Here is a 27,552-nt window from a genome sequence, read left to right on the forward strand (position 1 = left end):
GATATGCCACACCTGTGAGGTGGGATGGATTATCTCGGCAAAGGAGAAGTGCTCACTATCACAGATTTGTTCAGATTTGTGAACAATATTTGAGAGAAATGGTTATTTTGTGTCTATAGAAAATGTTTTAGATCTTTGAGTTCATCTCATGAAAAATGGGAGCAAAAACAAAAGTGTTGCATTTATATTTTTGTTCAGTGTATTTTTGTATTTCCTGCAGTTTACACTTTGTGTCTGATTTCACTTTGAATACTGTATGTGGAATGATATAGTGTAAAGCGTGTCTCTTCTAAAACTCATTGTATTGCTTAATGTTTATTCTCTTTGAATTATATGAATACAATTCTAAATTGCCGTGGATATTAGATTAGAAGCATTTATTGGAATTATACAAGTACAACAAAAATGTTTGCTGCACTTTCATTGCTGTATGTTTAGCTTGATGTTTGTTTATCCCCCTACTTTTTCAATAGATACAAAATCACTAGGACTGTTTTCCATCGAAAGTATTACAACCATTTACATTTAAGTTACATTATTGTTACGATCGACGTTACTTCAGCAGCTGTATTTCCTGTAAATCTATTTGAGTGTTCCTCCCATCTTCTTCTGTTTGAAATGCCCCCGTGTTGTTGTGTGAGTGGGCAGGACGATGATGTTGTTGCTCTGATTTCTATGTATTTGCACACGCTTGAACAGCAGTATGGTTTTCTGACATGTTCTGCTTTGTTGTTTCAAAATGAAGAAAGAAATGCAGGCTTTCCAGGAGAATACGAGCTTGATTTCATGATCTAAACATTCAGTCAAGAATCATAGCTTCTCTCGTGGATACGTCATCCCTGTCTGAATCATCAAGTAGACGGAAGCAGGAACAGGATTTATTGGACGAGGTAAACATTGTGCTACCTTGCTCCAGAAACATCTCCTTCCCCCAAACCTGCTCCTCCTCCTGTTCTCATGAATGGGGAATGAATGCATGCATGCAGGGAGGGAGGGAGGGAGGGAGGGAGGGAGGGAGGCGGCAGGGACAAAGAGAGAATGCAGAGGGAGGAGGGGGGTGATATCGTCAGAGGCTGTGCGCAGGCTCTGTGAGCTGCTGGCTGCCTATTGATTGGAAAACAACGGGCTGTGGGAGGACAGATAAGGGAGGCTGTGGGCTAACGGTGAGGGAAGGGATACAGACCGAAGCAGCGACCATCTTTACCTCCCTGATTTTCTCTCTCTCCCCTGGAATGAGTGTAGCTGCTGCTGCTCGGGAGGTGTAGGCTCTGATTCCCCTGCTCTGAAGATCCAGGCTGCAGCATCCAGACCGACAGCAGCCTCTCCTGCAGGTAACCTGTCTCCATGCTCCCATCCTGCTGTTCCCCGCACAGTCCTGACCCCTCTCAGGTCTCCGCTGTACACCATCCTTCCTCCATCCTTCCCTGGTAACCATGGTTTCCTCCATCTCTCCTTCTTCTCTCCTCGCTGCTCTTCTTTCCCTCCCCCACTTTCCTCTTTTTTCGTCCTCTGATGAGCTGATGACATGCACTTGCTTGATTTCCATTTCTACCACGGCAGCATGAATATTGTTCTGAAGTGGAATCCATTTTGGTTTTATTTATTTTTGGGTGAAATCAGATTGTACACTCATCTTCAAAACAAATGTGATTATATAAGTGCCTGGAGTCATATTTAGTTTTGCCATGGGTCATTTGAGACGTGAGTGATATTTTCATTTCATATTCCTGATACACAGCAGGCTCACAGTAATGTACTTTAATAGCATATGGAAAAAGAAGATTCTGAATTAAATAAACCTCCATGTTAAAAAAGAAGCACATGGAAAGCTTGATGTCTTGAATGAATCTGCAGTGGAAGAGGTGTTCCATTGGTTTGCTCATGTTGTGCCCCCCCCCCCCCCCCCCCCCCCCCCCCCCCCCCCCCACAGTAACATGTGACTTGGCTCTCTTGCATTACATGACCTCTGATGAGCTCACATGCGTGCTGGTGAACCCCTGAGACACACCTGAGACCCCCGCTCACTGTGAAGGTCACTTAGAAAAGGCTGACACTACGCAGAAATGTAATACCTGCACATTTCAAACACGTCCACCATCCGTATCGTGTCAGCTTCCATGGGATCAGATTATATTCAACTTTATTGTCATTGTTGAGTATAAGACAATGAAATACAGTTAGTATCTAACCAGAAGTCCAAAACAGTAGTAAAGTGCACAGTTATTCATGATACAATATAAATATATAATGTATAACTGAAAGTATTTACATTATGAACAGTCTAAAGGAATATAACAGCAGTACAGAAAAAGAAAACACTGTATTCATGTATAAATGAGACAGAATAACACACACTGTGAAAACGGAAACGTTGACTTTAATTGAATGTATTATGTCCCACATGTTCCACATAACTGTATTAGGTTAGTTGAAAGCCATAATATTAAGTTTAAATACAAAATATAATGTTCAAATTAATATTATTGCTTTGAACTACTAACCTAATACAGTTATGTGACATTTGTTGATGAAATACATTTAATTAAAGTCAACGGTTCAGTTTTTTTACTGCAATATACTGTAGAATAAGTATGAGTACTGAACATATAGTTGTTTGGACAGTATGTGAGTGAGTGAGTGAGTGAGTGAGTGAGTGAGTGAGTGAGTGAGTGAGTGAGTGAGTGAGTGAGTGAGTGAGTGTTTCTCAATCTTGAGTAAAGCTGCTCCAGAGCCACTATTTCAAGCATACTACGTCATCGAGTGCCGCCGAAGTACTGTTCCAATGTCTAGCATACTTGGAATTCTACCGAGGCATTCATTTCGAGGCTGCACATGTGTAGACTCCGCGGTCTTAAAATCCCCACAATGCAATTTCCCCAAATCTGTGGCGGAAAATTTAAGGCGGGGCCTCTCATATGACGCACACTTGCTCGCCTGTTCCATTCTTCATTTTCCGAATGCCAGGAAGTATTCTTGCCTCGCTTCTGAAGCAAGTGACTCAGAAGACATGTATTGTATGAATTGTAAAACAACTGATGACACTCGACGAGCATGACATGTTTCATGGACTGAAGGTCCGGAAACCTCCTCTCCTCGATTGGCAGAGCGTCAACTTCAGCAGTTGCAGCTGCCTGTTGATATTCCCGATGTAGTTGGGAGATGGTTGTGCCTGGGTGAAGGAACTTCTTGTCTGTCGTTGTGCTTCTGCAGGAGTGCGAATCAACAGTGGTTTCCAGATTTGCATTTTTGCCACTCTGAGGTGGAGATGTAGTTGGCGGGTCTGCCACTTGTTCGTCATGGTCGATGGTGTCTTTGTTCAGCCAGTGTAATGGTTCTTTCAGGGATGCTAAGTGTAGAAGAAAAAAAGCTTTGCACACTTTAAGATTCTTTCCATCCTGAAGTTTCAGTTATAGGAAAATGATGAACAGCACCTGGATCCCTCACCAACTTTCTTTCTTTCGCTTCATGGCAACCTTTGTGACCAAAGTGGTGACGTATAACCCATGTTCTTCCCAGTTGTCCATTGACCACACTTTCTGAAATATCCAGGATCCTTGGAATTCTACCGAGGCCGGCGTAATTCGTTGCAGGAAATGTCAAGGCTGCACATGTGTATCCTCCGCGGTCTTAAAATCCCCACAATGCTTTGCGCACGGACCAATTTCCAAAATCTTTGGCGGAAGATTTAAGTCGGGGCCTCTCATATGACGCACACCTGCACACTTGCTAGCCCGTTCTGTAATTGTAACCATTACTTTTGAAAGATTCGTTTTTAGATGAGTCTTTATTGTCCCAGAGGGAAATGTGTGCATGCTTCATGGAGCTACAGTATCTACGGTAACTAGTACCTACAGTAGCTACAGTAGCTACAGTAACTATAAATTGTTAAATTAAAAGATTAAATAACTATACAACATTTATAGCCTAGCCTATAGTATAGTAAATATCACTTACCAACAGGGGACAAGCCCTGACCCATGGAAATAACTTAATGTATCTGTTTCTTCTTGAAGCAGCCATTTTGTAAAGCTTGTCAAATTGCCTAAGTCACAAGACAATGTGACTTAAGCCATTATCTTTTTTAAATATATTGCCTAATCACACTCTTGACATAGGCCATTATACTATCAGGGTAGGAACAGCACTATCCTTTCAATAAGGATGTAGGCAATTTTACCAGAGGTGGTCAGCATCAAGAAGAGATGATTTAGGCAAAAAAAACATTTTCTCCAAAATATGACTTACTGTAGGCCAAAGAAGGAGACGATTAGTGATTAGATATTCACTGCTTCAGAGCCAGCTGATAATGTTCCTTATTTGAGTAGACCAAATAACCTTAATTGGATCTATTGATGGACGCGTGGCATGCTGTCAGTCACTGTCACACAGAAGGAGTGATTCATTTCTCTGCTCCAAGGATTTATATTAGATGAAGTTGTTTTCTCAGCAGAGAAATTAGAAGCAAATGTTGAGCCAAAAGCAGAGTGGATGCATTTTAAAAAGAGGAGGCAGGGAAGCTTCTGGCTGAGGATGGAGCAGCACTTTGCTGATGGTGTGATGAGGAAGAAGAGGCTGCACAAGCTGCTTTTAAATGGGCTCCTCTGCACTCACCCACTTAGGCCAGGCCACGGTCCAGCGGAGAACAGGGGATGAAATATAAGCCTCACTCAGTCATTACACTGCAGACGGTCAGACAACATGACAGAGGTTCACCTCCTCTAAAAACTTCTGACTGCAGCAGGAAGTGCTCCACCACTGCTGCTTCTGTTGCAGGTTCACATCCATTCATTACGGCTGTTTCAGAAAGTAATGCCTGCCAAGTGATTCATCACATTATCTCCTCCATAGAATATGGAGAAATCTCTAATCATATCAAGTGAAATGACCTCAATATGAACTCTATGGATGCTGAACTGAGACCTTCATTTAGGCATGGCAACGTTTGGAAACAATTAATGTTCTTTTGGAATTCCCATGTGATAATTATGTCCCAGTAAAAGGTTGAAGTTGTACAATTTGGAAAGGCAAACAGCATTTGGTATGAAAGCAGAGGAATAGAATATACTCTGTGGCCATTTTATAGAGATGGTGATGTTTCGAGGAGAACATTGTCCACTTATTTGAATATTAAAAGGTCTTTAGTACATTTTTGACCTAATGCAGTGTCAAGTGTTACAGTTCTATATTCCTTCATTATATTTTTCAACCAACAATTCCATATTCCATAGGACAACATGCAGCAAAGACCTTTTATGTAAATAGAGAGGAAAAAGGCCTCCCAACAGTCCGTTATTGAACACACTGTGTTTCAATAACCACCAGTTAGTCAGTAAGTGCCAATGTTTATTCACAGAAGAAACTTAAACGTTGACTTTAATTAAATGTATTTTGTCAAAAGATTTCACACTACTGTGTTAGGTTAGTTGAAAGCAATATTATTAAAAGTAACCTATTTAAACTTCCTATTATTGCTTTCAACTAACCTAATACTTATGTGAAATCTTTTGAAATAATACTTTTAATTAGATTCAATGTTTCAGCTTTTTCAGTGGATTTTGCTGCCTTATTTGACAGGAAAAGTTAACACAAAACATATTTTCATATCAAACTACTTTATAACCTTCTTCCAAATATATTTTGTACCTTTTTTCAAAGTACCTTTCCTAAAGTCCCAAAAGAGCTGATTTGTCACTATTATCATTATCTGACTCAATTTATGATACAATTAAGTGAAAGATAAATGTTCATTAAAGTATGTAATTATCAGATCCATTAAAGAAAACCTGCATTAACAATAGCCTTACTGTAATGCATCATATCCTATGACAGTTCCTAGTTTCATGGCCCAGATTCTGGTGAACCTCATCAGTTGAATCCCAGAAGGTGCTCTTCATTAACCGAGGTTTACCAGTGAGCCAACTGGTTCTGGTCCCTGGGGGCCCCGGTCCCCTTCTGGCAGATGTACCTCCATCTCCTCTTTGTCTCGACAACATGGTGCCACTCCACATGAGGTGAGGCAGGCATGATTTAGGAGAGGCCAGATAAATCCTTCTGGGAAACAGACATATGTGTCTGATTTGGTCTTTTGTTTCCAACACAATGCTGCAGCAGTGGTCCTGCCTGTCAGAGAAACACTGATAAAACCTAAAGGGGACAAATCATGAAAACCCATGAGAAAATATATATGGAGTACCTAACCCGCAGACTGTGAACATGAAAACACAGCCCAGTCTGTTTGTGTGCTGCCTGGGAAATATCCAGCTATTTAGATGTGGCTCCCTTGCTGTGTTATTTTTGACAGAGATACAGATGAATTCAGACAGATAGTATAATTATGTTTTTAGGCTTGTATCTAAAGACTAGCCTACTTTTTCCATCATCACGACCTGCCTGGGAATATAGGGCACACAGACTCCGTGACCTCTTTAAATCTTTACTTAAAACCAATTTTACACACTTATACAAATATGTTTCATCTTGTTTTATCATTACCTTTTTTTGTGCTTATTGTACTTTTTCATATTTGATCTTTCATCATTTGTTCTTATCTTCACTAAGTCTTTGCATCCCTTGTCATTGTGTACTTGAATGGTATGCCTCACTGTTATTATCCCTTATATCCTGATGTTGCCTTTCCTGTAGAAAGCATGGAGGCCCCTCTCGTGTGCTTGGACGAGGAGTTCGAGGACCTCCGGCCCTGTCACATGGATGAGCTGGACCACCCGGCGCTCCAACAGTCCTCCTACTCCTCCACCTCCACCATACCACTGAGCTCCATCACCAGAGAGGACTTTTCTGAGCTGGAGAACTTCTCCGAGATGATGAGCTTCAAGTCCATGGAGGACCTGGTCAACGAATTTGATGAGAAGCTCAACGTGTGCTTTCACAACTACAACACCAAGACCGAGTGCCTGGCGCCCATACGCAACCAGACACACAGCCAGGAGGATGAGGAGCAGCTGCAGGACGAAGAGTGAGTCCACACAGTTCATATGGTTTATCAAAAAGTGCAAGAATATAAATCTTCTCTTTCCTAAAGTGGCACAAGAAGTGGTCCAAGTACTCATAACTTTTACTTCAGTAAAAGCAGTAATACTTGTAGAGATACTCTGCTACAAGTCCTGCATATTTTATTTTTTAACAGCACTACATGTATTTGGTTTTGTTCACCATTGAACCTCACTTATACACTGAACAAAAATATAAACGCAACACTTTTGTTTTTGCTCCCATTTTTCATGAGATGAACTCAAAGATCTAAAACATTTTCTATTTACACAAAATAACCATTTCTCTCAAATATTGTTCACAAATCTGAACAAATCTGTGATAGTGAGCACTTCTCCTTTGCCGAGATAATCCATCCCACCTCACAGGTGTGGCATATCAAGATGCTGATTAGACAGCATGATTATTGCACAGGTGTGCTTTAGGCTGGCCACAATAAAAGGCCACTCTGAAACGTGAAGTTTTGCTTTATTGGGGGGGTCTGGGGGGGTCCGAAAACCAGGCAGTATCTAGTGTGAGGGGTAGGGGTAGGGGTAGGGTAATGTTGTGAATCGAGTGGCCTGTGTTCGTTGTCCATTACATATGCCTGCCCATACCATAACCCCACCACCACCATGGGCCACTCGATTCACAACAGTACCCTAACCCTAACCCTCTTGATATGCCACACCTGTGAGGTGGGATGGATTATCTCGGCAAAGGAGAAGTGCTCACTATCACAGATTTTTTCAGATTTGTGAACAATATTTGAGAGAAATGGTTATTTTGTGTATATAATTTTTTTTTTAGATCTTTGAGTTCATCTCGTGAAAAATGGGAGCAAAAACAAAAGTGTTGCATTTATACTTTTGTTCAGTGTAGTTCATCAACAATAAGTATCTTTGGCTTACAAATGGAAATCACATTTGAGATTACATACAGCACCCAATAGTAGGGGAGAGTGGGGTAAGATGAGCCAATGTTTACTTATGTTATCCTACGCAAGGAAAAATTAGATAGACGTAAAATGACAACAACAACCTTTACTTCCGGAAGTGTTCTGTCAATCAAAATGAATATAATGCATCCATCACAAAGGGCCATGAAAATATGACTTCTCAAAAAAGGTCTGTCTGCTTAACTTGCCCAATCTAAGGGGTAAATTGATCCGAGTCAAGGGGTAAATTGAGCCATCTGGGGGTACACTGACCAATGGACTTTTTCAAGTTTAAACCTGAGCAGAGGTTAAAAATATATTTCCCTTTCTCTGCCACTACCTGCTTCGGTGTCTGCACTGTAGGGACACCTGTTTCCTCATCAATATAAATCACGTTTGGAGGGAATTAATGCCTGTAAAACAAACATGAAAGAACCAGATCAGAACCCCCCAAATAGATATCCTTGTTAACGTAGCTGGTAGGTAAACACATGTACCAGTCTGTTGTGAATGTACTGTACAGATTGTTATAGTCTAGTCATTGATAGTTATTCATGTTATCAAATGTGGTTAGTCTCTTATCTGTCTATCACTTTTATTATAGGCTGAAGCCCTTCCTAAATATGTTACTTCAGGCGTACGGCAGGAAAGATGCTGGCGTTCCTTAAAATGATTGAACCGATCTAGACCTAAAATAATATTATTCCTTCTATCAAGATTCTGTATTTAGCTCCACAAGACCAGTCACCCTTAGCTGACCTTCTGGATCATGTGACCTCTCACACCTACCTGCTGAACCCTTCTCTCTCCGGCTGTTTGGGACAGGAATGTTGTTCTTTCTACAATGTTTGAAAGAAAAAAAACAAATCAGTTGTGTAAAACTACTACTTATACTACTGAGACTTAACTTAAAGGTTACATATCATGCAAAATGCACTTTTTGATGTCTTGTATACATAATTGTGTTTCCCCGGTGTGTCAGGGAACTCACAAAGTGTCAGAAAATAAAACCCTCTCTCTTTTCCTCCGTGCGCAAATCTTTAAAAACGGAGCTGATCCAGATTTGCCATCAAATATGACGGCTATCAGAAACAATGCCCGATGTGTTTTGGACATAATATGGTCTGTGTTTACATTAGCAAGCATCGCTAACACTCAGAGCTAACCTGTACTGGAGAGAGTATGTGAAAAGAAGCAGGAAATAAAAGGTACTCACCTTGTAGTAAACCCAAGAGAGAGAAAGCATATGAGCTCCATACTGTTTCAGAAATAATCCTTGATGTGGTTTGGAACATGATATGGCGTTTAATCACTGCAGCATTTAGACAGTATCTGCTGGGTCCCGCATAAGCTCCATCCCCTCTTTTTTCATTTCAATTATTTTTTTTTTTTAAGTTTTATACCCCGAATCAGCACTTTAGTAAGGGGGGCTGAAACGGGGGGATTTGAGGCATGGCTAGAGTGGGTGATCTTTTTGGTATTTTGAGCAAAACACTTCATAGACATCTGAGACCTATGCTATTGCCCAAAAATAACATTGACAGGTGACCTTTAACTACAATGCCTCTTGGGGGCAGGAACATCTTAATGTGATAGAAAACGACCTCCTCCTCTCCTCTGACTCCGGCAACCTGAACATCCTCATCCTCCTCGACCTCACTGCAGCGTTCAACACCATCAACCACGCCATCCTGCTGTCCCTCCTCGAATCATCACTCAACATCACTGACACTGCACTCTCCTGGCTGAAATCCTACCTCACCGACAGACATCAGTTTATCAACATCAACAACTGCACCTCCTCCACTGCTCCTCTGTCCCAAGGCGTCCCCCAGGGTTCGGTGCTTGGCCCCCTCCTCTTCATCCTCTACATGTTCCCCCTTGGCAAAATCATTCGTCGCCACAACCTTCAATTTCACTGCTACGCCGATGACATCCAACTTTATATCTCAACAAAAACCATCACCCCCACAGCACACTCCACTCTCACCAACTGTCTCTCAGAAATAAAAGCATGGATGCAAACAAACTATCTCCAACTGAACAGTGCCAAATCAGACATCATCGGCCCCCCATCCCGTATCAAAGCCATCCAGAATTTCACCATTGACAGCCACACTCTATCACCCCCCCTCACATCCGCAACCTCGGAGTCATCTTCGACAGTCAGCTCAAATTCAACCACCACATCAATCACATCACCAGGACCGCCTTTTTCCACCTCAAAAACATTGCCCGTCTCTGCCCATCACTCTCCTCCTCTGCTGCTGAAACCCTGATTCATGCATTCATCACATCACAACTCGACTACTGCAATAGCATCCTCTACGGCAGGGGTGCCCAACCTTTTTTGAACCAAGAGCTACTTTTAAAGTTGCCAGTCTGCCGAGATCTACCAGTCCAAATAGAGAGGGGGGGGGCTGGGGTGCTAGCGAACTGTCAACTGGGGGGAGCCTTGCTGCGGGAAACGGTGGACCTCTGTCGGTGCAACTTCAATGATGCCTTTTAAAAACGGCGAATCGAGCAGGCCCTTGACGACCGGCTGTTCTGTGATTCTACAGATGGAGGGTGGACAATACATACCGGAAGTAAAAAAAGACGTGCAACGGGACGGTGTTCCCATGGGAAACAAAACTTAAAATATTAAATGAAACAATCTCATCTCTTAAAATTCACAACTTATTATGAATTAAACATTCACAAACTTATAATTATGTATTCACATGTTTAACTCTGTTACATGCAACGAACAGAAGAGCGTAGGGCAGAATTAGGAGGGAATTCCGTCTCGTAGCGTGTGTGCACCGTTTTGAAATGCCGCTTTAAATGACCCTTCTTCGGTAAAGCCACGCTCGCATTTCAGATGAGACAGATGGACTTTGAATTGGAATAAACAAAAAAATATTCATCCTCCCACTCGGAGTGAAAATTATATATTTTGGGCTTTTTTGCTTCTGCCATAATTGTGGTCTTCTGTGTGTGCGGACTGTCACTCGTGTTGGTTGACACGGACAACGTCAGCTAACTAGTGCCATGCCCACCAGCCACGCCCCGACACATGGGGTCACGCCAATCACAAAGCTTTGATGCGTTCATGTGCATTATTCTTGGACAGGAAGATTATGTTATAGGACATTAACGATAAAACAGAATATTGTTGTTCTATTTTTAGACACATCTCGCAATCGACTGGGAATCTCCCCGCGATCGACCAGCCGATCGACTGGTTGGGCACCCCTACTCTACGGCATACCATCCAACCTCCTCAATAAACTCCAACATATCCAGAACTCAGAACACTGCCTGCCTCCTCACCCACACCCGCTCCCGAGACCACATCACCCCGTCCTCCAGAACCTCCACTGGCTCCCCTGTCCGTCCGTCAAATAATCGACTTCAAAGTCCTCCTGATTACTCACAAAGCCCTCAACAATCAGCCCCCCCCCCCCCCCCCCCCCCCTACCTCACAGACCTGCTGCACCACCACACCCCTTCCCGCTGCCGCCGCTCATCAGAAGCCAACCTCCTATCCATCCCCACCCGCATCAAGCACCGGACCTGGGGGGACAGAGCCTTCTCCGTCGCTGCCCCCTCCCTCTGGAACTCACTCCCCCAACCCATCAGAGACTGCACCGACCTCACCACCTTCAAAAAACTCACAAAAACTCGCCTCTTCAATCTGGCTTTTAATGTGTGATTGTTTTTGTATTGCTTGATTTTCATTTGACTTTAACTATATATATATATATATATATGTATTTCTTGTTCTTTTCTTTTCTTTTCACTATATCTGTAAAGCGTCTTTGAGCACCTGTAAAAGCGCTAACAAAATAAATCTATTATTATTATTCCATCCATCCATCCATCCATCTTCTCCCGCTTATCCGTGGTCGGGTCGCGGGGGTAGCAGTTCCAGCAGAGAGCCCCAAACTTTCTTTTCCCTGGCGACATCAACCAGCTCTGACTGGGGGATCCCAAGGCGCTCCCAGGCCAGCGAAGAGATATAATCCCTCCACCTGGTCCTAGGTCTACCCCTTGGTCTCTTCCCAGCTGGACGTGCCTGGAACACCTCCCTAGGGAGGCGCCCAGGTGGCATCCTAACTAGGTGCCCGAACCACCTCAACTGGCTTCTTTCGACGCGAAGGAGGAGCGGCTCAACTCCGAGTCCCTCCCTGATGACCGAACTTCTCACCTTATCTCTAAGGGAGACACCAGCCACCCGGCGGAGGAAACCCATCTCGGCCGCTTGTATCCGCGATCTCGTTCTTTCGGTCATGACCCATCCTTCATGACCATAGGTGAGGGTAGGAACGAAAATGGCCCGGTAGACAGAGAGCTTTGCCTTCCGGCTCAGCTCCCTTTTCGTCACAACGGTGCGGTAAAGCGACTGCAATACCGCTCCCGCTGCTCCGATTCTCCGGCCCATCTCACGCTCCATTGATCCCTCACTCGAGAACAAGACCCCGAGATACTTGAACTCCTTCACTTGGGGTAAGGACTCATTCCCTACTTGGAGTGGACAGTCCATCGGTTTCCTGCTGAGAACCATGGCCTCAGATTTGGAGGTGCTGATCCTCATCCCAGCCGCTTCACACTCGGTTGCGAACCGATCCAGTGAGTGCTGAAGGTCGCAGACCGATGAAGCCATCAGAACCACATCATCTGCAAAAAGCAGTGGTGCAATCCTTAGTCCACCGAACTGCAGACCCCCCCCCCCCACGACTACGCCTCGAAATCCGATCCATGTATATTACAAACAGGATTGGTGACAAAGCGCAGCCCTGGCGGAGGCCAACCCTCACCGGAAATGGGTCCGACTTACTGCCGAGGACCCGGACACAGCTCTCGCTTTGGGAGTACAGAGATTGGATGGCCCTGAGTAGAGACCCCCTCACCCCCATACTCCCGCAGCACCTCCCACAGTAACTCCCTGGGAACCCGGTCATACGCCTTCTCCAAGTCTACAAAACACATGTAGACCGGATAAGCGTACTCCCAGGCCCCCTCCAGGATCCTTGCGAGAGTAAAAAGCTGATCCGTCGTTCCACGACCAGGACGGAATCCGCATTTTTCCTCCTCAATCTGAGGTTCGACAATCGGCCTGACCCTCCTTTCGAGTACCTTGGAGTAATCTTTCCCGGGGAGGCTGAGTAGTGTGATGCCTCTGTAATTGGCACACACCCTCTGATCCCCCTTTTTGAAAAGGGGGACCACCACCCCGGTCTGCCACTCCTTCGGTACCGTTTCCGACTTCCACGCAACGTTGATGAGACGTGTCAACCATGACAGTCCCTCAACACCCAGAGCCTTCAGCATTTCCGGGCGGATCTCATCCACCCCCGGGGCTCTGCCACTGTGGAGTTGTTTGACGACCTCAGTGACCTCCCCCCGGGAGATTGGCGTTGATCCCCCGTCATACTCCAGCTCTGCCTCTAACATAGAGGGCGGAGTTGTCGGGTTCAGGAGTTCCTCAAAGTGTTCCTTCCAACGTCCCAACACTCCATCAGTTGAGGTCAACAACGTCCCATCCTTACTGTACACAGCTTGGATGGTTCCCTGCTTCCCCCTCCTGAGGTGTCGGACAGTTTTCCAGAACAACTTTGGTGCCGCCCGAAAGTCCTTCTCCATGTCTTCTCCGAACTTCTCCCACACCCGCTGCTTTGCCTCGGCCACGGATGAGGCTGCTGCCCTTCGGGCCTGTCGGTACCTTGCAACTGCTTCGGGAGTCCCCCGGGATAACAAATCCCTGAAGGCCTCCTTCTTCAGTCGGACGGCTTCCCTGACCACCGGTGTCCACCAGGAGGTTCGAGGGTTACCGCCCCTTGAGGCACCTAAGACCTTGAGACCACAGCTCCCCACCGCGGCTTCGGCAATAGAGGCTTTGAACACCGACCACTCTGGTTCAATGTCCCCAACCTCCACAGGAATGCCCGAAAAGCTCCGCCGGAGGTGTGAGTTGAAGGCCTCCTGAACTTGGGCCTCCTCCAGACGTTCCCAGTTCACCCGAACTACACGTTTGGGCTTACCAGGTCTATCCAGAGGCTTCCCCCGCCACTCGACCCAACTCACCACCAGATGGTGATCAGTTGACAACTCCGCCCCTCTCTTTACCCGAGTGTCCAAAACATACGGCCTCAGGTCCGATGATACGATAACGAAATCGATCATGGACCTTCTGCCTAGGGTGCTCTGGTACCACGTACACTTATGAGCATCCTTATGTTCGAACATGGTGTTTGTTATGGCCAATCCATGACTAGCACAGAAGTCCAGTAACAAACCACCACTCCGGTTCAGATCAGGGGGGCCGTTCCTCCCAATCACGCCCCTCCAAGTGTCTCCATCATTGCCCACATGTGCGTTGAAGTCTCCCAGCAAGACTAAGGAGTCCCCTTCAGGAGCCCCATACAGGACTCTTTCCAGGGTCTCCAAGAAGGCCGAATACTCTGAACTGCTGTTGGGTGCATAAGCACACACAACAGTCAGAGTTTTCCCCCCCATAACCCGCAGGCGTAGGGAGGCGACCCTCTCGTCCACTGGGGTAAACTCCAACAACGAAGCACCTAACCGGGGACTTGTGAGTATCCCCACACCCGCCCGGCGCCTCACACCTTGAGCAACTCCGGAGAAGAATAGAGTCCAACCCCTATCCAGAAGTAAGGTTCCAGAGCCGACGCTGTGCGTAGAGGTGAGCCCAACCAGATCCAACTGGTACCGCTCCACCTCCCGCACAAGCTCCGGCTCCTTCCCCCCCAGAGAAGTGACGTTCCACGTCCCCAAAGCCAGCTTCTGCCGCCCGGGTCTGGTCCGTCGAGACCCTCCGCTTTCACTGCCACCCGTCTGGCAGCGCACCCGACCCCATCGATGTTTCCCGTAGGTGGTGGGCCCGCGGGACAGAGAAGCGGAGGTGTTGCCCACGTTGCCTTTTCGGGCTGGGCCCGGCCGGGCTCCGTGGCAAGCCCGGCCACCAGACGCTCGCCGACGAGTCCTCCTTCTGGGCCTGGCTCCGGGCCGGGTATCCTCACTTCTTGTTTTTCCTTTCATGAGGTCTTTTGAACCAATCTTAGTCTGGCCCCTTGCCTGAGACCAATTTGCCATGGGAGACCCTACTAGGAACACAAGGTTCCAGACAACACAGCCCCCAGGTTCATCAGGGAACACAAACCTCTCTACCACGGTAAGGTGCTGGTTCTTCAGAGATAATTATTAATAATTATTATTATTATTATTTATTATTAATACTGTAATGAGTCATGACAAAGTACAATATGACAGCCAGACTATAGCCTGCCTCCAGTTCATCATGCTAATTACACTCAGTCATTATTAATTACAGTCATCATGTTGCCATTATTATATACAACACACTTTCAGGGCAAACACAGTGTCTCAGCAGGTCCAGTGAGTCAGCAGCACCGGGTCCGGGGGCCATAGTCTGAATTACTCACTGTGCATGATGCACGCCTCAGTTAGCTCCCACTGTGTCTGTCTCTGCACACCAGCTGACTGCAGACCAGCTGACTGCAGACCCTCCTCCTTCAGCTGCGGGCGGCCAGGCGGAAACACACAGGTCCTCACACTGTGTGGATATGAATCGAACTACAAATAGCCTGCCTGTAGTTGTAGAGAAGAGCTTTGGAGAGGAATCACATGATCTAACAAGCACTCTTAAATTGCCCTAATAAAATAGGTCTGCATTTACTGATCACTGACGGATGCACATGGCTGCGGGTGGATGTGATCAATCTGCACGTTATGATGATGATGCTTTAAACTGATGTGTTGTGGCCGAGGACTCTTACAGATATAACAACACAACATCCGTTCCATCCTGCTCTGGGTTTTTTCCTAATAGTCCCGCCCCTTCCATAACCATTTTGCAAGATACACGAGGCCATTTCAAATCATCTCAACCAGAAACTAAAGCACTTGTTATGTTCATAACTCTGACATTAAGTCGTGTTATGGCATAGGCCTACTGGACAATGATCTCTCTTCATTGGCAGGTTGTGCCCTCACAGAAATGATGTCATTCTGCTGTTTGTTTGAACACAGACTGTCGCACATTTTATAGCTGACCGAGAACGAGAAGAATGATTTATGTCATGGCTGCGGGCCAACTAACACAGCAGGACAGCTCTGTGACATGGAGTTCTTGTTCCTGCTAGCCAGATGCCCCCGCCCCTCTATTATGCATGTGGTACGAGCTGTACATGTAACGGTTTGTAGTGTGCTGATTGCTGCTTCAATTCCATTCACTTTTAAGTGTTCCGTTTCATTCAACGACAAATGGGAAAATGTTATTATTGTTACAAAGCAATAGTTAGCAAGGTTAGCTTAGCATAAGGCTAGAAACCTTGGGAACAGCTCACCTGACTGTTTCCAAACAAATTGTTTCATTCTAGTACATTACTTTAGGAGAGGTGAGTTTTTTTTGAAGAGGTTATTCCATTATGTTGGGCTGCAGCTACTTTGTAAATGTTAGCAACAATGAGGATTAGTTTTCTACATTTTAGGTTCAACTTAATATTATTGCTTTCAACTAACCTGATACAGCTATGTGAAATGTGTTGACCTACATTAATCAGTGTGGGTTTTATTCTGCGAAACAAATATTCTGTTTAGCAGCATTTTGAGTTCAAATGTATTTCATAGCAGTGTTTCATACTTCCTAACAGAGTAATAACACAATCAAAAGTAATAAGTCCTCTCTGACAACAGACAGTCCTCAATGTTTGATTGGCAATGAAAAATGGTTCATGCTGTTTATTTACATCAGTACATTTTGAACAATGTCAGCACAACATTGTTTATGTGCACACAATAATGTCATCGTGCGGGTGGTGAGGTAAGCGGTCAGCTGAATGGTGTCCAGTGTGCCGGGTGGAGGCAGTGCCGGGGCAGCAGGCCTGAGCCAGCCTCTGAGGAGGAGGAGGAGGAGGAACACAAAGACCCTCTCTCTGCTCTTTGTGGTCCCGCTCAGACAGATGCTGGCCCCCGGCTGCAGGCAGAGACCTCCACCATGATGTGAGAAGCTTTATCTAAACCTCTGCTAAGGATACCTTTTAATGAGTAGCTGTTTTCTGCTGTGCATTGTTTCTCTGCAGCCTCCAGCTCTGTGTATTGACCTCCATCATTGACTTACCATATTGACATATTGACTAGGTTGCAGGCTGCTGGAGACCTCCTTACAACCAGGCAGAGGAAACAACACACCAAACTGTAGCCCGATGCTGTTTTACATGTCTCTGTGGTACTTCACCTTGGTTACATGAGTGCATGTGTGTGTGCTGTTTTGCAGTGTGTGGGATGCTCTAACCGACAACTACATCTCCACCTGGGACGGCAACGACTCCGAGGGACTCAACGGCAATCTGTCGGACCAGGAGGTATGAATCACTGCACGCCCTTATATTTGGTTAAGATCTGTGAAAATAGTCTGTCCAATTTAGCTGTTGGGTAAAATCTGTTTTTGATAGTTTTAGTTTGATATCAGTACAGAAAGACACAATGTGTCATTATGTTTTAGTCTGAGAGGTCCAGCTGAGCAGCTAACATCGTGCTGACACTTTCTTTCTGAGGCTTATTCTCATGCTGACACTTGAAGACATGCCTGGCCAACCTTGACTGTGCTGCCATTCAGCAGAGCCCCCCTCTCCCTCTCTCTCCTTAATGGCCTTATACAGCTGGACAGCAGGCACTTAGCAGTCTGGGCCATGTTTGGGCTGGTCAAGGCCAGACTGAAGGTCCTGCCCCAGAGAGAGAGGAGGGTAGTGGAAGTGCAGCATAGTGCTCCAGTCCAGCTGCTTCCAGCCTTTAGTTCAGCTGTGTGGGAGTTTCCGTCTGTCTGAACCACATTTCAGAGTTGAAAATGGAACATAGTGGAGTATATTGCTTAATAAAAGGTGACACTAAATAATGTAAAACCTATCAAATATTGAACCCTAAGACTTTCTGTAACTGGTCTCCACCATGCCAGGCAAAGTTATTTTAAGAAATGATTGTGGATTTAGCGCTTTGTCTCTCATTCATCACGAAGACACACTGTACTGTCCCAGCTGTTTGTGTGTTGCTCTCATGCTTTGTCTCCCTTTCTGCAGATCCACGAAAAAGAGGAGGAGGAGATGAATGAGAAGAATGACAACGCCAACTGTCTGAATGAAGAGCCTCTTATCACAGCTGATCAGGTGTGTGGGAGTGTGTTTGTGTGTGTTAAATAACAAACAGCCCTTTCTCAGTGTCCGGTTTTTGATAATATGACAAATAAATGAGGGTGTAAAACAGGGGTTAGCCCATCAAGCATGACATCAATGGTATCATCCCTGCAATCCTGGAACAAGTCTTTGGGTGTGAACAGCATAAAGAAAGAAAGTGAAGGACCAAGAACAGATCCCTGAGGAACTGTTTGGACTATTTGAACTGCTAGATGTGCTATTCCCATTTTGATCCATGTATTGTCTCCCTGCATCCTGCCATATCCTCTCTTTAAGGTCATTGAGGAGATAGATGAGATGATGGAGAACTCTCCAGATCCTGTTGAAACTGAGGAGGAGGAGGACGAGGAGGAGGAGGATGAGGAGGAGAGCAGCCGCTGCTCCTCCAGCACCAGCCCCTCCCTGCTGGAGGAGATCCGGCAGCTGTCCCTGGCCTCCAACAACAACTGCTCCTACGAAGGTACGTTTTCTTACAGTAAAGCAGTTTTTCGAATGGTAATACACCGTACACAGGTAGTACACAGGTGAGTGCCTGTGAAGCATGTCGTTCAACTTCAATCAAATACCATAGACCACCTCCCTATTCCCCCCTTCTTGCCTCCCTGGACATTATAGATATCACAATGGATAACATGATCAACTAGAGAATGCAATTCCTGAAGAAATTGCTAGTGGGAATGCTTTATGCTGAAATGTAATGTGTAAGAAGAAAGTGAAGAATTTAGATTGAAATGATACATGAACACAGGGGGCTTGAATGTGTGATGAGAGAAGAAGAAGAGAAAGTAAAAAGTCTTGGAAAAGCAGCAGAATATTTGAACTGCAAACTTCTGAACTAACTTGATGGCGAATGATCTGTCACCATGGCAACGGCATTTGATGACATCCCATAATACGCTTAGATGCGTTGATGGCTGCATCGTTACCAAACCTGTGAAGTCTTGGGCCGTTTGGAGCAGTTTCACTGAAGTTATGAGAAAACCGTGTTTCATGGTGAGCATTGTGTTGCCATGGCAACGGCATTTGAAGAAATCTCAAAACTGTCCCGTAGATGTCTTCACAGCTGTACTGTTGGCACACATGTGAAGTTTGAGCACTTTTTGAACATTTTACAGGAGTTATAGCGACATCGTGTTTTATGGTGAGGGAAACGGCACATGATGATGATACCCCATAATTGAGTAGAGGCTAAGCTGTTGAGGGCAGGACCTTTAACCTCTATCTGAAGTCTGCTATCTGGAGTCTGCTATCTGGAGTCTGCTATCTGAAGTCTGCTCTCTGGAGTCTGCTATCTGGAGTCTGCTATCTGAAGTCTGCTACCGGAAGTCTGCTATCTGGAGTCTGCTACCTGGAGTCTGCTATCTGAAGGCTGCTACCGGAAGTCTGCTATCTGGAGTCTGCTATCTGAAGTCTGCTACCGGAAGTCTGCTACCGGAAGTCTGCTATCTGGAGTCTGCTATCTGGAATCTGCTACCTGGAGTCTGCTATCTGAAGTCTGCTACCTGAAGTCTGCTATCTGGAGTCTGCTATCTGAAGTCTGCTACCGGAAGTCTGCTGCTCTGAAGTCTGCTATCTGGAGTCTGCTATCTGGAGTCTGCTATCTGGAGTCTGCTATCTGAAGTCTGCTACCTGGAGTCTGCTATCTGAAGTCTGCTGCTCTGAAGTCTGCTATCTGAAGTCTGCTATCTGGAGTCTGCTATCTGGAGTCTGCTATCTGGAGTCTGCTATCTGAAGTCTGCTATCTGGAGTCTGCTATCTGGAGTCTGCTACCTGGAGTCTGCTATCTGAAGTCTGCTACCTGGAGTCTGCTCTCTGGAGTCTGCTATCTGGAGTCTGCTACCTGGAGTCTGCTATCTGAAGTCTACTATCTGAAGTCTACTATCTGAAGTCTGCTATCTGGAGTCTGCTATCTGAAGTCTGCTATCTGAAGTCTGCTATCTGGAGTCTGCTATCTGAAGTCTGCTATCTGAAGTCTGCTATCTGAGGTCTGCTATCTGGAGTCTGCTATCTGAGGTCTGCTATCTGGAGTCTGCTATCTGGAGTCTGCTATCTGGAGTCTGCTATCTGAGGTCTGCTATCTGGAGTCTGCTATCTGGAGTCTGCTATCTGGAGTCTGCTATCTGAAGTCTGCTATCTGAAGTCTGCTACCGGAAGTCTGCTATCTGGAGTCTGCTATCTGAAGTCTGCTATCTGAAGTCTGCTATCTGGAGTCTGCTATCTGAAGTCTGCTATCTGGAGTCTGCTACCTGGAGTCTGCTATCTGGAGTCTGCTACCTGAAGTCTGCTATCTGGAGTCTGCTATCTGAAGTCTGCTACCTGAAGTCTGCTACCTGGAGTCTGCTATCTGGAGTCTGCTATCTGAAGTCTGCTATCTGGAGTCTGCTACCTGGAGTCTGCTACCTGAAGTCTGCTACCTGAAGTCTGCTATCTGGAGTCTGCTATCTGAAGTCTGCTACCGGAAGTCTGCTATCTGGAGTCTGCTATCTGGAGTCTGCTACCTGGAGTCTGCTATCTGGAGTCTGCTACCTGAAGTCTGCTACCTGGAGTCTGCTATCTGAAGTCTGCTACCGGAAGTCTGCTACCTGGAGTCTGCTATCTGAAGTCTGCTACCTGAAGTCTGCTATCTGGAGTCTGCTATCTGAAGTCTGCTATCTGAAGTCTGCTATCTGAAGTCTGCTATCTGAAGTCTGCTATCTGGAGTCTGCTATCTGAAGTCTGCTATCTGGAGTCTGCTACCTGGAGTCTGCTATCTGGAGTCTAGTACCTGGAGTCTGCTATCTGAAGTCTGCTACCTGAAGTCTGCTATCTGGAGTCTGCTATCTGAAGTCTGCTACCTGAAGTCTGCTATCTGGAGTCTGCTATCTGGAGTCTGCTATCTGGAGTCTGCTACCTGGAGTTTGCTATCTGGAGTCTGCTATCTGGAGTCTGCTATCTGGAGTCTGCTATCTGGAGTTTGCTATCTGGAGTCTGCTACCTGGAGTCTGCTACCTGGAGTCTGCTATCTGGAGTCTGCTATCTGGAGTCTGCTATCTGGAGTCTGCTACCTGGAGTTTGCTATCTGGAGTCTGCTATCTGGAGTCTGCTATCTGGAGTCTGCTATCTGGAGTCTGCTATCTGGAGTCTGCTATCTGAAGTCTGCTATCTGGAGTCTGCTATCTGGAGTCTGCTATCTGAAGTCTGCTATCTGAAGTCTGCTATCTGGAGTCTGCTATCTGGAGTCTGCTATCTGGAGTCTGCTCTCTGGAGTCTGCTACCTGAAGTCTGCTATCTGGAGTCTGCTATCTGGAGTCTGCTATCTGAAGTCTGCTGCTCTGAAGTCTGCTGCTCTGAAGTCTGCTATCTGAAGTCTGCTATCTGAAGTCTGCTACCTGGAGTCTGCTATCTGGAGTCTGCTATCTGGAGTCTGCTGCTCTGAAGTCTGCTACCTGAAGTCTGCTGCTCTGAAGTCTGCTATCTGAAGTCTGCTATCTGGAGTCTGCTATCTGAAGTCTGCTATCTGGAGTCTGCTATCTGGAGTCTGCTATCTGGAGTCTGCTATCTGGAGTCTGCTATCTGAAGTCTGCTATCTGGAGTCTGCTATCTGAAGTCTGCTATCTGGAGTCTGCTATCTGGAGTCTGCTATCTGGAGTCTGCTATCTGAAGTCTGCTATCTGAAGTCTGCTACCTGGAGTCTGCTACCTGGAGTCTGCTATCTGGAGTCTGCTACCTGTAGTCTGCTATCTGGAGTCTGCTATCTGGAGTCTGCTATCTGAAGTCTGCTACCTGGAGTCTGCTATCTGAAGTCTGCTATCTGAAGTCTGCTACCTGAAGTCTGCTATCTGAAGTCTGCTATCTGAGCATGTCAGCTGGAGCGATGACATCATCGTGTTCCATTGCACAGGTGTTTATAGTTGAGCTAATGAGGTGTGTAGAGTTCACAGGTTTCCATTGTTCTGAATGAGAGATACACCTCTTACATGTGAACGTTTTGTGGAAGAACCGTAACAGATATATGTGAAATTTCAAAACGTGAAGCATGTCAAGGAAGTTGAGTATCTGAAGTGTAATCTTTGTGTAGTTTCGGGTTAATAATGTGGCCTTTTTGGCAGTTTAACTAAAGGTGTGCGGCTGCTACCGTGAGGAAATATCTGCCTGAAATTACAATGGGCTTTAATGGAGGAATGTTGAACGTTTTTGTCACTTCATTCCCTCAAGAGCAGTGGCGGCTGGTGGACAATATTTTTGGTGGGGCTATTGATAGAGTGAGTAAAAATGTTTTGGGAGAAATGACCCCTTAAATTAGGACTTCTGGTGATTTAATGGCGCGTTCAGACCGGACGCGATGCGAATATTCGCTTCGCTCTAAACGCTCCTATCGCATCGCTCTAGTCGCTCGAGTTTCACCGCGACTGCCAGCTGTGTTTACTCGCATCATTCAAACAAGACGCGCTGGCTCGGGAGCTACAACTACAACAACATGAACATATTTTACCGTGATTAAATTGTAATACACGTTTCTAAATGATGCCGACGTAACAACATACTGATACCGGTTAGTAAAAACCATGAATTAATGCTTTGACAAGTCTGCAGACAGACGGCAGGGTTTTTTTTTGTTGGTTTTTTTATCTGGCAAGAGGTGGGGCGGCGCCCCTAGCGCCCCTATGGGCCGGCCGCCACTGCTCAAGAGGCATTTTGTTTAATTATTTTTGCTTCATTTATTTTTATCTTTCAAGCTACAAGATGTTTTCCTACGTTTGTCATGAAAAAATATGTCTCAGGAATGTAGGGTTTGGGAATTATGGCAGTTTTAATAGAAAATATGAAGGCAAATTGAAATCTGTCCTCCACTCTAGCTGTGACATCACGCACTCTAGTTAATGTTAAAATCTGAAGAAAACCTCTAAAACAAGGTCTGAACAATGTTTAATATATCTAAAAGTCAGAATCAGATTTGAAAGTTGTTTTACACGAATAATGTCAGAAATATGTGTAACATTTTAAAGTTGGAATGAGGTTTCTGAGTGAAAGTATGAATGAACAGTTAGCAGTTGAAGTCGCATGAAGATTGTTGAAGTCTGAAGAGTTTCTCCATTGACTTCCATGTTAAAAATGTGATGAATTATGGGATGTATCTCTGGAATTATGAAAGTTATGAATGAGAAACGTAATAGTTATCGATTCCTGACCGAGCTGAACGGTTTGATATTTGAACGGAGTTTCTGCGATGTGGAATGTGGGAGGAGAAGAGGCGCAAAATAACCCGGAGGAACAATAAAGAATTTTGTGCGTAGCATAACATTGTTATGCATAACATTGTTATGCTACGCATAATTATTATCCGCCGGGTTATTTTGACAAACAAACAAGCACAAGTTTATATATATCCATTTAATGTAACAACATGTTTACTTTTTGCTAAATAACACGTTTTGATTAAGTAATCCACATGGTTATCTCCTTTCAGAATAAATGAATTGTTAGTGTTAAATGTAAATGATGGGTTTGAACCTGTGTGAGGATTTAGCTTTTGATCCAATTGTCTTCACCTCGCAATGTCAGTGTTTCTCAACCTGAGGATTGGGATCCTCCAAGTGGTCATGAGATTAATTGAAATGGTTGCTTATTTTTCTCAAATCTCCCCTATGGAACCCTATAAATCTTATTAAGTATATCCTCTGAATAATCTACAGAGGTGATATCACTCTGTGATCGAACTGCCCGAAATTCAATTCAATTTAAGTTGAGAACCACTACCCTGAAAGAGTCAACAGATGAACACAGTTAAGTAAATGAATGATAATGCTAGTGTCAGAGAGACCAATGGTGTTGCAGTGAACATATCGTTTTGGTGACAAGTCTTTTCCGCCAAATGGAGTGAAATCCAGAACTCCTGATTTAGATGATATTTCAGCATTGCCTCTGATCCGCTGGGTACAGCTGCTCAAAGTAAAACCCAACTCTCCCTGCAGGCCTGACTCTGATGCCCAGCTCGGGGCTGGTGGAGCTGCTGCAGCGGGTGGAGGCCACCATCAGAGAGTTCTCCGAGGAGCTGGTCGGCCAGCTGGCCCGGCGCGAGGAGCTGGACTTTGAGAAGGAGGTGAAGAACACGTTCATCACGGCCCTGATGGAGGTGCAGAACAGGCAGAGGGAGCAGCGGGACAGCAGCAAGCGCAGACGCCGGGACAAGACCCTGAGCCTGCAGGGGGGGGGGACGCCCCCTGTGACCGGAGGGAACACAGCCAACACAGAGAAGAGTGGGAGCATGCCTGTGAAGGTGAGACACATGCCCTTAAACACCCTGAATGACTCACACTATGAGTCTGTGGGAATGCCCTTTGACACGCCTTATGCTAGCTTCTTCTCCCATGTCCCACACCGGAGATCATGTGCCCGGATTCTCTCAGAAATGGTTTTGTGCGCATTATTCTGCAGTTTTCATTAAGTTAAGTCAATTCGAATTTTTTTTAAACGCACAGTGCTGGAAAACTCTCCCTCTTACTTCTCATTGACTTTTGGCCTAATGGATCTCAGGTCCATTAGCCTGTAAGTGTCTTCCAGGAAAGCTCCTAAAGAGAGCAGAGTTCTCCTACAGTAGCAGTCCAGTCTGTCCAGGAACAGGACAACAACCATGCGGCAGCTTTAATGTGCTGACTGCAGGGAACCTGAGGCTGCGTCACTGAAGCTATATTAATGGACACATGTCTTACTGATGCAGATGCAATATAAACAATAAAGCTTTTAGTACTGTGACGTCATGATCCTGGACTGGATTCCCACAACAAATACTCTTGATCAGACTCTCAACTTGATCAAGAGAGCTATGATCAGCAGCCTTTAATTGTGTGTGTGTGTGTGTGTGTGTGTGTGTGTGTGTGTGTGTGTGTGTGGTGTGTGTGTGTGTGTGTGTGTGTGTGTGTGTGTGTGTGTGTGTGTGTGTGTGTGTGTGTGTGTGTGTGTGTGTGTGTGTGTGTGTGTGTGTGTGTGTGTGTGTGTGTGTGTGTGTGTGTGTGTGTGTGTGTGTGTGTGTGTGTGTGTGTGTGTGTGTGTGTGTGTGTGTGTGTGTGTGTGTGTGTGTGTGTGTGTGTGTGTGTGGCCCACAGCGTTTCAGCATGGAGGGGCTGTCTAACATCCTGCAGACCGGCATCAGACAGACATTTGGAAGCACAGGAAATGAGAAACAGGTAAAGACAGAGTTCAAAAGTTCTAGGTTAAATCAAACCATGTATAGAGCATGTGTGCTGCATTTATGGTGTTGTAATTACACAATTAAATATTATACACCCGACACTAAAGAGAATGGTTACAAATGAGCATTGGATGAACCTGTAACACACTCACAACGGACAGCGCCAGGCTAAATGTGTCCTTCTTTTTCTAAATCTTCGTTAACTGAACCATCAGAATCAGAATACCTGTATTGGTCCCACAGAGGGGAACATGTTCATCTCCTGACTCCAGCTTTATATTCATATATTAACATCAGAGTGGATTTAATACTTTCACCTAAATCTGGCAAGAGAGACAATTAGCATATTTCCCAAGATGTGGAGCTATTGCTTTTCCGGTGCGGTGCTGTGCTAACGCTGATCGTTGCACGTCTCTGTTCCAGTATCTAAACACAGTTATTCCATATGAGAAGAAAGGCATCCCTCCAACGGTTGAAGACCTGCAGATGCTCACAAAAAGTAAGAATAGCCCAGAACACAAAGGCAGATACAAATCTACCAGCGGGTGAAAAGAGTATTCCCAGAGTTCAAACACTTTGTTCCCCACCTAGTTCTCTATGCCATGAATGACGACAGTGAGAAGGTGCCTACATTGCTAACTGACTACATACTGAAAGGTAAGGAAACGACGTACATGTAGTACCTTATTCTATTGACTGGAACCCTTACACAGCAGACCTGCTCAAAGGAAACACAATCACAACAGTGACATTAGAGTTTGTTCTCTGATTGGAATATTGTCTTATTTCTCATGATGCTACAATAATGTATTGTATACCCTCCTGTAGTGACTCAGCACTGTTATGCTGTCTCCTCTCCAGTCCTGTGTCCCACCTAAACCTCTGGAGGCCAGGGGCCACATTGTGACGGAGACTTCTTCCTGAGGGCTTGCCACCCCTCCCTGCCTCTGGCCCCCGCTGCATGACCTCCCATCTCTACCATTATCAATCATGGATCCTCACCATCAACATCATTGTATCCACCTCGACTCTGATTACTGCCTTTCGCTGAGCTCACCCCCCCCCCCTCCTGCACACTGCGCTCAGGCCGGACAACATGGCCTCCATCTGAAGTTCAACAGGTAGTTTACAACTGTAAAGGACTTCACTAACGGGGCATGACATGCTATTAATATCACAACACCACTTCGCTACAGGGATACAACATTACTTTTACTTTATTTTTTTATTTCTATTCTCTACAGTCTCTTTGTTTCCTCTAACATAATCTCAATGTTGCCAAATGTTTAAACATGTGTTCAAACTGAGCTCTTTCCCACTGAGGTCTGTTGCCTGTTCTCATGGACTCATCAGGACCACACTGAAATAAATGAAATGCCATACCGCATCCACACATGATACTCTCTATTTGAACATTCATTTGAATATAAAAGCCATGCACCTTTTCTGCCAACTTAGTACTGTAGCTCCATGTGGATGAGAGGAGACACGCGACTATTACGGGTGCAGTGCATATTAAAGCTTTTTTCTTTTTAGTTCACCTAATATGCTCTTCTGACTCTTTTTCAATTACTTTACATTTTTTCACATTTTTTAAATAAACTCTGTTGTTGACTTTTGACTTTTATTTACCGTGTCATTTCACCCTGTTCAGGATAAGTGGAGGCGTATTTTGTTGTTGATATATCACCCCCTGATGTGATGAGCTCATTTCAATAAGGCGTGCATATTAGCACATTAGCACATGTATGACTTCCTCTGTGCCATGTAGGTGAATGTTACATCGCTAATTCTAATAAACATTCTACCCTAGCTTTGACTGCATCTGTCTTTCTGTCTTTACCCTCAGAGTTTAGGTATCATGTCAATTCTGATGAGCCCCGGGATATCTCTACAGCACAAAGGGTGTTTGTATGGGAGAGAAACTCCCTCTGAAGAGAACAGGGTTTAGCCTTTGCAGACTATTTACATGCACTAAAACCTGTAACACTTCAGGAGAGGGAAAACCCCAATGGACCTCACTGTCAGTGAAGTCCATTCTCAGTGTGTGAACTGGATGCTTCACATTTACATAATATGTAAGGATTTCAAGTATGGATACTTGAAATCCTTAGCACCATATTTTTTGTATGTTTGAATACAAAATACATAGATCTTCATGGGTGAGTATTTCTAACTTTCAGCACACACTTGCAAAAAATGCTACAGAACTTCCTCTCAATTGTGATTGGTGGATCTGTCACTGC

At 45.1% G+C, this 27,552-nt stretch overlaps 1 protein-coding gene across 2 annotated transcripts; it reads left to right on the forward strand.

Moving 5' to 3' along the window:
* Nucleotides 1-1,077: 1,077 nt before the first annotated feature.
* fez1 (fasciculation and elongation protein zeta 1 (zygin I)) lies at nt 1,078-27,118 on the forward strand. 2 transcript variants are annotated; one of them, XM_034098426.2, is made up of 10 exons: nt 1,078-1,331; nt 6,643-6,973; nt 17,226-17,313; nt 18,025-18,111; nt 18,415-18,598; nt 24,090-24,394; nt 25,221-25,301; nt 25,730-25,805; nt 25,898-25,963; nt 26,135-27,118. In XM_034098426.2, exons 2-10 carry the CDS (start codon nt 6,648-6,650, stop codon nt 26,182-26,184), a joined length of 1,263 nt encoding a protein of 420 aa, XP_033954317.1. In that variant the 5' UTR covers nt 1,078-1,331; nt 6,643-6,647; the 3' UTR covers nt 26,185-27,118. The 2 variants fall into 2 exon arrangements, with proteins under 2 accessions (XP_033954317.1, XP_033954318.1); XM_034098427.2 differs by having other exon boundaries at nt 1,080-1,331; nt 26,168-27,118.
* The last annotated feature ends 434 nt before the right edge of the window (nt 27,119-27,552 follow it).

The sequence above is a fragment of the Pseudochaenichthys georgianus genome, chromosome 14, assembly GCF_902827115.2.
Source record: "Pseudochaenichthys georgianus chromosome 14, fPseGeo1.2, whole genome shotgun sequence".
Taxonomy (NCBI): domain Eukaryota; kingdom Metazoa; phylum Chordata; class Actinopteri; order Perciformes; family Channichthyidae; genus Pseudochaenichthys; species Pseudochaenichthys georgianus.

Excerpts from the sequence above, each read along its gene's own strand:
- fez1 (XM_034098426.2), top strand. The coding sequence starts at position 6,648 with ATGGAGGCCCCTCTCGTGTGCTTGGACGAGGAGTTCGAGGACCTCCGG. Across the intron at positions 18,599-24,089 it reads CAACAACTGCTCCTACGAAG|GCCTGACTCTGATGCCCAGC; the intron begins GTACGTTTTCTT and ends CTCTCCCTGCAG. Across the intron at positions 25,302-25,729 it reads GCACAGGAAATGAGAAACAG|TATCTAAACACAGTTATTCC; the intron begins GTAAAGACAGAG and ends TCTCTGTTCCAG.